Source organism: Paramormyrops kingsleyae, chromosome 6 (assembly GCF_048594095.1).
Source record: "Paramormyrops kingsleyae isolate MSU_618 chromosome 6, PKINGS_0.4, whole genome shotgun sequence".
Classification (NCBI taxonomy): domain Eukaryota; kingdom Metazoa; phylum Chordata; class Actinopteri; order Osteoglossiformes; family Mormyridae; genus Paramormyrops; species Paramormyrops kingsleyae.
The window spans coordinates 29,589,964-29,601,145 of NC_132802.1; the positions used below are offsets into that span (position 1 = coordinate 29,589,964).

The window sequence follows — 11,182 nt, forward strand, 5'->3', positions numbered from 1 at the left end:
CACTTCTTTCAGATGAGTGCTGAATTGGAATGTCGCATTTTAGTCAAAGGTCTTTTTGAACTGGTTTACGTTTTATTAAGATGGGTAACTGGCAAATTTCTGGTCTTTACTGAAATAGGGCTTGCTTTTCTGATCTTAGGAAATATATAACAAAAAAGAATGCATAAATGCCACACAGGTTAGGCTGACATCAATTCATGGTATCAGAGTGCCCCGGTCCTTGCATCTAGACACCCAGCCCAGTGTTTCTCCTCTAGCAGAGTCCCAGTCGCTGGAGCCTGCACAGGGCTCTATGGACATGCGGGAGGCGGAGATGGAGATGGGCCCAGCCATCAGCATCATGAAACCCATCCTGCGATTCCTGCAACTGCTGTGTGAGAACCACAATCTGGATTTGCAGGTTGGTAATGCTGGGATCATGAGAAGATGCAAGGATTGTCATAAGGAAAAAGGAATCATGTCAAAACATTTATATTAATGATTTGCAGAAAAAATGTAACATCTTCATAGGAGCTGTATGTGAAAATCACAATATGTTATAAGATGTTTCACTCTTTCTGTAGATACTGCCTGTCATACGTTAACTATCATACTCATCTCAACCTTGATCTCTTCTGTTGAACTCAAATTCAGCTTGGAACTTCCTCCAATAGCTTTCAGTCTGCCTGACCAGTACACTTTTATTGCCCATGCTAGAACTTCCTACGCTGTCAGAACAACAAGACCAACTATAATCTGGTGTGTGAGACACTACAGTTTATGGACATCATGTGTGGTAGCACTACTGGTGGCCTGGGCCTACTGGGCCTCTACATTAATGAAGGCAATGTGGGCCTGATCATCCAGTCCCTGGAGACACTCACTGAGTACTGCCAAGGACCATGCCAAGAGAACCAGGTAGGCTTACCTAATTCAGTTTGTGCTTCTCTGGCTTCAACAAAGAAGGTACGCTTTGCCTGGAAGAAATGCCACTAGGATTGTAAGGAAATCTCACTCTCTCTCTTTAGACCTGCATTGTAACCCATGAGTCCAATGGCATTGACATCATCACAGCACTCATCCTCAATGACATCAGCCCACTGTGTCGCGACCGTATGGACATGGTGCTACAGCTCAAGGTGTGGCTGCTCTTCAACAGGCTTCAGTTCTATCTACCCTGAAATACCATGGTATCTCTACATCCTTGTGCCTGATACCTCTAAATCACCCATTCTAAAAGTATGGGATGTTGCTGTCACTATCAAATCTATACCCTCGAGCCACAATACTCTTTCTCAGTCACAGGATTTGAAACCACAATATTATTACACAATACACTCATACGCTGTATACCTACTGTATGCCCAGTTTATGACATATGCCTGTTTATTAATTCAAAAGCCTTGTCCTCAAAATAGTGAGTTATGTTGCTACAGCAGAATATGTACGATGTGCAGATGGGGTCAACAGGTTCATTTACTGTGCAGCCCAGCATTTGAACAGATAAACGCAGAAACTGTCAACCCATTAAGGGGTTCAGGAGACAAATGGTGTAGGTCGTGCTCCCTAAAAAGGGGAACTTCACATGAAATCTTCCCATGCATTTTTACCACATGTCATATTGCATTGATGTCCTGCACCATACTTACTGTTCCTCTGCATCTGTAATTCACAGGACAATGCTTCCAAGTTGCTACTGGCCCTGATGGAAAGTCGACACGACAGTGAGAATGCAGAGAGGATTTTGTTTAATCTTCGTCCTCAAGAACTGGTCAGGGCACGCCTCCGCCCCCATTTTTTTTTGTAAATCATTTAGTCAGAATTGTCATCATAGTGCTTTAGTAACACAATGCTACACCAGAAAAGAAAGTTATGCCTACATGCCAGGAGGTGGAGAGGAATATTTTGATTTGCTTTTGGTGGGTTAGATGGCTAGGTACTCTCCCTCTTAACACTCTACATTGGTGTCTACCATCGGTATCTGTATGGGTGGAGGTGACCAAATCACATTCTCCTTTAAGTGTTACATCACTGTATTAAAAACCTGCAGTCTGTAGAGCAAAAATAACTGATTATCGTACTGCTAATCTTGATCCTTTTCAAATTAAGATGAGAGTTATGAGTTGAGGGGGAAAACCTGTGATTACCATTTCAAAAGTCAACTTGTGTGAAAATGTGCTAGACTAAATTCTTTTTGAAATTTAACCTGAATGACTAGACCTTTCTAGACCTTTCACCTCATTGTTGATGTCTCTTTCTGCCTATGCAGGTTGATGTAATAAGGAAGGCATACTCAGATGAGAGTGACTGTGATGATGACGACGTGTCCCCTCGTGAGGTCGGACACAACGTCTACATCCTGGCGCTTCAGGTCTGCTTGATAAAATGTATTAACTGATTCATAGGTAGCAGAGTCCCCATTAGTAGAATTGTATCTGTTGGTCAGGAAGGAGCTAAATATATCCTTAGCATTTTGCACCTTCTGCTGCTCCCACTGATATCCCATTTTATCATGATCACTATCAGCATTCTGATGTCTCTCTACAGCTGGCCCGGCATAACAAGATTCTTCAGAATTTGCTTAAGTCCCTAAAGAGATCAAAGGGAGATGGGGAGGAGGGCATTTCCTCAATGGTGAGTTGATATCTTGCATCAGTCTATCTTATCTAGGTCTACTACAATGTCAAGGCTCAGCCCAACCACAAGGCTAGAGCAGAGTGCATTGTATATATCAGCACTCATTTACTGCCCTGTCTTCCTCAAGCTCAGTTGATGTTTTTGTGGCCCGTAGCTCAACTTGAACAACCGTCCATTATCCAAAATGTTGAAGTCATCAGTCCCAGTGGAACAAGAAGAGGAGGACCCACTGAAGTACTATGAGTTACACACTTCACAGATTGAGGTACAGTCCACCTCGCAATTTTTTACAATACAGAAAGGGCAATTTTTGGCAATCTTTGTTTGATCATTAATTTCATAATCCATACAGTTAATATCCAGATATAAGTATGTAATTTTATTTTCGTATTAAGTTCTGTTGGGACGTGGTATTCTTCACCCTTATTTTCAAAACTATTTCACGTCATTATCAACTGTTTCTTTTCTCTGTGTCCAGATTTCATCCATAGCTTTGTTCTAGATTACTTTCGGGGTACTCAAGAATTTGACAGAATTTAAACCTAATTACAGAATAAATGTATAAATCCAAACTAGGCCTTAAAATAAAGCTTGACATTAAAAATCTGTAAAATCCTAATGCTAAATTAAAGGCAGAGCATATAAACCAATCTGTCTCTATCGCCTTTGTTTCATACCAGATTGTGAGGGATGACCGCAGCATGGAGCAGATTATATTCCCAGTCCACCCTATCTGCCAGTTCCTTACTGAAGAATCAAAGGTCCGTATCTTCAACACCACCGAGCAGGATGAGCAGGGCAGCAAGGTCACTGACTTCTTTCAACAGACAACCTTTCTGCATAATGAGATGAAGTGGCAGAAGAAACTCCGCAGTAAGTGGCAGAACATCAACCTCCTTCATTTGTTTCTCCAGTATCCTTATCACTATGTTGATATTTTATCATAATCTCATCCTGGGAAGGGCACTTTATTTTGTGCCAGCTAACTGACTGGGCCGCTATTATCCAGGTATGCCGGTGCTGTACTGGTTCTCTCGCCGGATGACCTTGTGGGGGACGATCTCCTTCAACTTGGCCGTCTTCATCAACCTCATTATTGCCTTCTTCTACCCTTATCATTCAGGACAAGGTGATTTGCATTATACTTGTATTTGTAGTTGCATGTTTGCCACTAAACAAGACATAAGGGGGGGTTCTGATAACATTCTGATCTTGATAACCGATCAAATGCTGTCAAGCAACTAATACAATATGAAGGATGTGAGTGGGGTGATGCCAGGGAGTCTCAGTGTGGGAGATGTGCTGAGGTCCTCAGGTAATAACCTGAGGTAATAACCTGAGGTAATAACCCTCGGTGCTGTTTTTCTGGTCTCCACAGGAGCTGTTGACTCCTCCCTGCTGTGCATGCTGTTCTGGGGCTTTGCTGGCCTGTCTGTCATGGGTCTTTTCTCCCAGCGCTATGGCCTGAGGCCTCTCACCATAGCCCTCATTCTGCGTTCAATCTACTACTTTGGCATTGGTCCCACATTAATCCTACTAGGAACGCTTAATGTAAGTTTGTCCCCTGATGCTTTTTCTGCCAGGAAAGTTGAATGTGAATCAGATGCCCAGTATAAAACTGCTGGGAAGACTGTATGAGGTTTTTCTCCCCTAGTCACTTAACCCATTTGGAATGCTCAGTGTAAGTTTGTTCTTTGTCACCAGCTCCTCAGTAAAGTGTGATTTGGCTGGTTAAAAGCTATATAGCAGAATGAAGGCCTTAATACCAGGTATAAGTATTTATACAACATATTATATTTTGCAAAAAACTGCACTGAAAGTCAGATTTGTCTTTAGCACTTTATCATTATGAATAGACATGAAATCAGTGCTCTCTGATTATAGTACCATTTCTGCAGGTGTCCGCTGTGGACGGAGATTGTCAATCTGCATGTCACACTGCATTTTCCACCCCTCTGTTATCCATCTCCTCTTCATGTCTCTTGTTCTTGTGCTCTCCTGCCTTCCTACCACAGCTCATCAATAAGATTGTATTCGTAGTCAGCTTTGTGGGCAACAACGGCACCTTCATCAACGGTTACCGCGCCATCCTGATGGACATGGAGTTCCTGTACCACCTGGCTTACGTGTTGACCAGTTTGCTGGGACTGTGCGTCCATGAGCTCTTCTACAGTATCTTGGCAAGTCCCTCAAAGTTACACACAGACACTTATCCTGAAACTTTGCCATTAAAAAAACTATACAAGCTATAGAAAAGCAGGTCATGAGCTAGAAAGGCAGGGACTCAATCAAAAGTGACAGAAATGCTAATAATAAGACTAATAATGCACCACAGAGCAAATGGGCTAAAGATTCACATGCTAACATGCTAAACAAACACAGGCACACATACTATAGACACAAAGCCACAATAGGTTTAGAGATACAAGCTAGCAGACTACAGCACATAGTCTGATCTTAGATTTAATATTATTGAGCTCCCAGGTAATGAGCCATTTTGTCTTGTTTTTAGCTTTTTCTGAAATTAATATGACTTTAAAGCACTCTGAATAGAATATATTTTCTGAGTGCTTACTAGAAATTTTCAAACATTCTTTGTGAAGCATAAACTAATTTGTCAAGAGCAACAGTATTTAAATGGATGGATTATATAAATATTTCTAATTGCTTTACAGAATTATGGTTTACAAAAATCAATTTTTTCAACTCAATTGTGAGAATAACAATTCTCCACATTTGCACTGTGCAACTCAAGCAAACTGAGGGTTAAATTAATACAAAGCAAAAAGATGAATGATTATAAGCACCCACAAGCTGAAGAAGAAGGTCCTCTGGTAGAAAAGCTCTTCTATGTAATTAAATTATTTTTCTATATATATTGCTTAACTAATTCTGAGTTTGGTGTTGCACACAGCTGTTTGACTTGATCTACCGGGAGGAGACGCTCTTCAACGTCATCAAAAGCGTCACACGGAACGGGCGCTCCATCCTGCTCACCGCGCTGCTGGCCCTCATCCTTGTCTACCTCTTTTCCATCGTGGGCTTTCTCTGCCTCAGGGATGACTTTATCATGGAGGTGGACCACCTGCCACTACTAGGTACCAGCAGAGGGGGCCAGTGCAGGGAGCAAGGCCTGTTAGTGACATTCAGTGCAATGGGGGAGATGTTTTGTTATAAATCATTCCTCAGTTGGAAAGTACTTACACACCAGCAAGATAAAGACAGGTTTGATGCCAAGAGTTTATCAAAATTTCATACTACTTGCAACTTTATGAACAAGAGATTCAAATGGGATATAAGGTGTCAAATAACATTGGTGAAAAAAGAGGGAAAGAATGTACAATTATGTTCAGTGTGCATTATGCAACCTACAATTTACAAGTTACGCAAAGACTAATGTTCCCCCAGTGTTTACTTACCCAAAACATAAAAGTAAGTTTATCAAGAGAGCAAACCCATAGTTTTTGCATAAATCCATGCTGTTCCACACAGATTTGCAACACAATCATTAGTAAAGACACTAAGGATACAAATATAAAAGAAACACAAAGAAAACTCAGATCTAGGACTTTAGAAATCTCTACATTTTTGGAAATGTCAAATAAATCAACAGCATTGTACCTAACGACTAAAAACATGTGTCTGAAATATTCATTGGTAGGTCCTACTCTTGTAGCCTTATTAGTTTAGGTATAACACATAACTAGACATTTTGTTTGACTTGTTTGTTTTGTGTGCAGCTTCTTTGGCTGTGTAAATGCTGTTACTACAAAATTACAACATTTTATACAAATACCGTGTTATGTAGAAATTTTTTCGATGTTACCAGAGCAGTTTGGATTACTGTGCCTCATTCTGCATATACAGATGCTCAACACCAGGACACGACTGAGGAGACACTCGGGTCATGTCCCGGGGACCGAGTCAGCTGCTCCGCAGAAGAGAGGGTCTCTGTGGTTATCGAGGGTAAGTACTTTACCAGACTGGTACCCCAAACGCCTACATTGGTCACCTTTATCTTGTGTGGGAATTAACGTAGCCCTACCTCGGTCTCCAGCCTCAGAAGATGAGGACAATTCGGAGCGTGCCTGTGACACACTCCTGATGTGCATTGTGACCGTGCTAAACCACGGCCTGCGGAACGGGGGCGGAGTGGGAGATGTGCTGCGCAGACCGTCCAAAGATGCACGTGACGTTCCATTGCTTAGACCTCCTGTCATACATAAGCTATACTCATGCATACATTTTTTGTTTCTTTTTGGCCATTGCAGTATGTTAATACTCTTTATAAAGCACGTAATCCGGTGATTACTAATTCCAACCAGTACAAACATACACACCTGAACTACATTCTCCTTCTGTCTTTGCATGGTCTTTAGGAAGCGCTGTTCCCAGCACGGGTGGTCTATGACCTGCTGTTTTACTTTATCGTCATCATCATTGTTCTCAACCTGATCTTCGGGGTCATCATTGACACCTTTGCAGACCTGCGCAGTGAGAAGCAAAAGAAAGAAGAGATTCTGAAGACCACCTGCTTTATATGCGGTAAGAGAAGAAATGTCACATGAAGTTATTGGATTACACAGTCAATTATGGAAAAGGAGTATGGAAGCAGGACATAAAGATGTATTAGCAAATACTTCATATACTGTAGTTGCATAAATAAGAATCAAGACTTATGGTTACTCATAAAATCACAGAGGTATACAGTACAGAATACTGCATTAAGAGCTTTATAACTTCATGACTTGCTTTATCAGGAATCCTTTTATAATATCAGGATTAATACATACATAGATACAGTACACATAATGTTCTTCAGGGTACAAATAACAGCATAGTGGAGTTAGATCAGATGTCCTCAGTACAAACTGGAGCCTCCTCTGTGTAAAGACTAATGTCATGGTCCAGCTAGGTAATCCCATATTCTTAGCTTACTAATGGCATGACAGCTGTGTCCAACACCTAACCTAGAAAACCAAAGCCTGTTCCTCTATTCAAATAGTTTCCACTATACATAGATAACCTATATAAGTAACATACTGTATACCACAGAAATCCTATCAAATGTTAATACAGTAGGCCTGTCATAATCCAGGATATTGTATTTTACGTGTACAATCCCACTTGTACCTTCTTTACAATTTAAAAGAAATAATCTAAGCTGCATATCATTACTACCATTCATATTATGTATGAATTAATATAATGAAATAAATACAGTACACTTCTTGTCAGTTATTATAATTCTTATAATGTTTATTGTTATTTCAGTTGATTTATGCAGCTGTTACATAGTGTAGAAGCCTTTAATTATCCTATTTTAACTTTTACTTTATGAATATAATGTCTGTCTTGAAGCTGTTATATGCTGTTTATTATTGATTATGGAGACCTGGGCAAAAAGCTTGACAGTGGGACCTGCATGTGAGATTGGTATTGGTTCCCTTCTTCAGGCTTGGAGAGGGATAAATTTGACAACAAGACAGTATCCTTTGAAGAGCACATCAAGATGGAGCACAACATCTGGAACTACTTGTACTTCATAGTGCTGGTGAGGGAGAAGAACAAGACTGATTATACAGGGCCGGAGAGCTACGTGGCCAGAATGATCAAGGTACGACCACATTTCATTTGAATATGAGTAAAGTAAGCTCATCATCTGCAGTGCCAGTGTCCAAATGTATGGTATGCAGAATCAATTTCAGAACATTAACAGTAACTGGACGGGAACTGCTTTACATAAGATCATCTGATAAAAAATTCATAGTACTTGGCCCTTGTTTGATCTCCGTATGACTTTTACGGTAATGAGAAAGCTCAGAAAAAAATTACTTCATAAGTGTGGTTCATGTGTGGAAAAACTTCCCCTAGCAGCTATTGGTAAAATCATTCATTAAAATGTGCCATCTCACAGTCATGTGACTCCTCCCTCAGAATAAGAACCTGGACTGGTTCCCGCGTATGCAGGCCATGTCACTGGTGGTCACTGAGGGTGAAGGGGAGCAGAACGAAATGAGGAATCTGCAAGATCGGCTGGCCTCCACCATGAAGCTTGTCTCCAATCTCACAGGACAGTTGACTGAGCTGAAGGAACAGGTAAAAAAAAATACCACCAGGCAGGTTTTCTGCAAAAAGATATAAAGATTTAATTTTGGAGTATTTCAGTGTCCATACCTGACTATGAGGATTTCCTCTGGTAGGGATATCACAAAAGTGCGCTAGTTATAGAACAGTAAGGTGAGATTTCTATTAATCTAACTCTCTACAGTCCAGTCAAATCCTGTAAACAGCAGCAGTACAATGGCAAGAGAACAGATGGTGCTCTGATGTCAGCATTATGATATGAAAGGTGGTGTCTGTGTGCTGACATGCCTGTGGTATGTCCTTGTGGTCCTGTGCAGATGACGGAGCAGAGGAAGCGCCGGCAAAGGATGGGCCTGGTAGACGTGCAGAGTGGCAGTTGTGTTTCCACGGCCCCCAGTGCTGCTGGTGTTGGGAGCAACCACCAGTTAGTCAAAGCCTAGGACCCAGCAAACCCACTAATGACAGAGCATGTAAAAACAGAGCCAGTGTTAACAAGCTTGTTCAGAAACTCTGGTCGGTGCTAACAATGGGAAGGCTTGGGATGACTGGGATTAACACTTAACGCCCCTTACAAAAAGTGTAGCAACTCACAATGAGTTGGTTTCACCCATAAAGGTCCCCATATGGGATTTTAAAAAATGCACCTACAAGCAAACCTGCTGTTTTCGAAATGTACTTAGCAGCTGATTCTCAGCTGCTCTACCCACTGGCAGATGTATTCAGACAATCAGAAGTGAATGTGTCCTTTATTAAATTTAGAAAGGACACTCGACAGTATCTGTGCTCTATGTACTGTGTGGTTCTGCTTTTCCACAGTGCACAGACTCAGCTTCACGTTAAAAAGACGTGTTGCCATTTGCCGCTTCCCGTCAGTGCTGTACTCTGCAGTGGCATGAGGGGAGAGGAGGCGATAATGCAGGGCAGAGACAGCATGTCGACGGGGCTCTCATGTTATCCAGGAAACTCCCTCCAATGTCCTACTGGGAGTTCACCACTGTGAAGCAGATGTGAATCTCATGTTTTTTGCACACCCATACCTCTCTTGACAATGGGCAGGTCCCCATATATACCACACGCTCCACATGATTTTATTTCTACATATCCCGTATATGAATGATGTTCATAGACATTTTAAAGCCATGTCATGTGGTTCCTCATTCCGCAGTAGCTGGTAGATGCCAGCATCATGTTGTGCATAGATTAAACCTGGGACCTTTTGAAGGCTTGTTATTTATAAATGCACGAATGTGTTGCACATGGGAGTTGGCTCCCATGTGTAGCTTAATGGTATCATTCACTACTGACAGAACTAGCTTTGCCTGTTTTTAATGCCTGCTGTATTCAAATGAGACTTATAGACAAAATATATTGTATTATTAACCATTAACTGTTTATTTACTGTATGGTGATACATAATATACTAAACATGATAGACTGAGAAATTTGACATTGAGCATTTCCTTTATTTCTAATATTATACAACTTTATATAATTATAAAAGTTGGGGCCATTTAAAGGTGTTTAAAGCAGTGCTTCCCAGCTGGTGCCTCCCCCGCCTCTCAACTCCGAGGGGGGTTGAGAAACACCAGTTTAAAGCATTTAAATTAAAGCAATGACTTTGAATAGTTTCATAATACAGGGTCTGGTTACCTTTGCGTTTGAGGAAGAAGTATGTCTTTAAAAGTCAACATTGAGAAATTAATCACAATTGTGAAAACGAATGTAATATTTACGATCTGCATTTTGGACCTCTCCAAATCTCCAGTTTGGCCGGGACAACTTGAAAGCACACCCCTGCAAATGCCAGGATTTAGCCGGGACATCCCAGTGAGGATTTTGAGCGCAGGGGATGGTGTAATTTAAACACCCACATGCTCCGCCAGGAAGAATGTATTAATAGGCTGCTCCCTGCGGTCTCACTGACAAACCTGACACTGTCACCCAGAGAGAGATGCTTTCATTTGCAGAAGCCTGTGCCGGGATCCTGCTGCTTGGGATAGACACAGCTGATTCAATCCCAAGGAGGGACTGCTACTGTTATCATTATTCAGATGCATAATTAATGCTTTAGCCCAACACATTTTACAGTTTTTACTCAGACATAAAGCTTCATGTTTAAGCACAGACATTTAGGTTAAGCGACTAGCTTAAAGGTTCACCAGCAGACTCTCCTGCGCCTTGAACAAGCATGCTTTACCTACCAAGTACGTAACTGTACATGCTGATTAGTGCTACCCTTCGTGGCCATTAATATTTAGCAGTTTAAATGAGCTCTGGAAATCTTGTGTGGTATCCAGAAATGACCTGCTCCTCATGGAGACAGGCCCACTGAGACAATGGTAAGAAAGGATTCCCCTCCTCTCCTCTAACACACAGCCTTTGTATCAGCTATCCATACCCAAACTGGAGACCTGTACCGACTTCAGCAGACCACAACCCCCCCGCCTCTAGCTTTTAATAGCTGCACTTGGAATAAGAG

At 41.5% G+C, this 11,182-nt stretch overlaps 1 protein-coding gene across 1 annotated transcript in view; it reads left to right on the plus strand.

Annotated features, from left to right (window-relative positions):
- itpr3 (inositol 1,4,5-trisphosphate receptor, type 3) overlaps nucleotides 1–10,150 on the plus strand; it is a 44,191-nt gene extending 34,041 nt beyond the window's left edge. The window contains exons 41-58 of the mRNA XM_072713005.1: nucleotides 258–400; nucleotides 697–897; nucleotides 1,008–1,118; nucleotides 1,655–1,750; nucleotides 2,249–2,350; nucleotides 2,527–2,613; nucleotides 2,771–2,881; nucleotides 3,297–3,489; nucleotides 3,626–3,745; nucleotides 3,995–4,167; nucleotides 4,632–4,796; nucleotides 5,531–5,714; nucleotides 6,484–6,582; nucleotides 6,674–6,805; nucleotides 7,000–7,161; nucleotides 8,073–8,233; nucleotides 8,554–8,715; nucleotides 9,021–10,150. Coding sequence (XP_072569106.1) covers nucleotides 258–400; nucleotides 697–897; nucleotides 1,008–1,118; nucleotides 1,655–1,750; nucleotides 2,249–2,350; nucleotides 2,527–2,613; nucleotides 2,771–2,881; nucleotides 3,297–3,489; nucleotides 3,626–3,745; nucleotides 3,995–4,167; nucleotides 4,632–4,796; nucleotides 5,531–5,714; nucleotides 6,484–6,582; nucleotides 6,674–6,805; nucleotides 7,000–7,161; nucleotides 8,073–8,233; nucleotides 8,554–8,715; nucleotides 9,021–9,143 — 2,525 coding nt within the window. The 3' untranslated portion in view covers nucleotides 9,144–10,150. The remainder of the gene's footprint in view (nucleotides 1–257; nucleotides 401–696; nucleotides 898–1,007; nucleotides 1,119–1,654; nucleotides 1,751–2,248; nucleotides 2,351–2,526; nucleotides 2,614–2,770; nucleotides 2,882–3,296; nucleotides 3,490–3,625; nucleotides 3,746–3,994; nucleotides 4,168–4,631; nucleotides 4,797–5,530; nucleotides 5,715–6,483; nucleotides 6,583–6,673; nucleotides 6,806–6,999; nucleotides 7,162–8,072; nucleotides 8,234–8,553; nucleotides 8,716–9,020) is intronic.
- The last annotated feature ends 1,032 nt before the right edge of the window (nucleotides 10,151–11,182 follow it).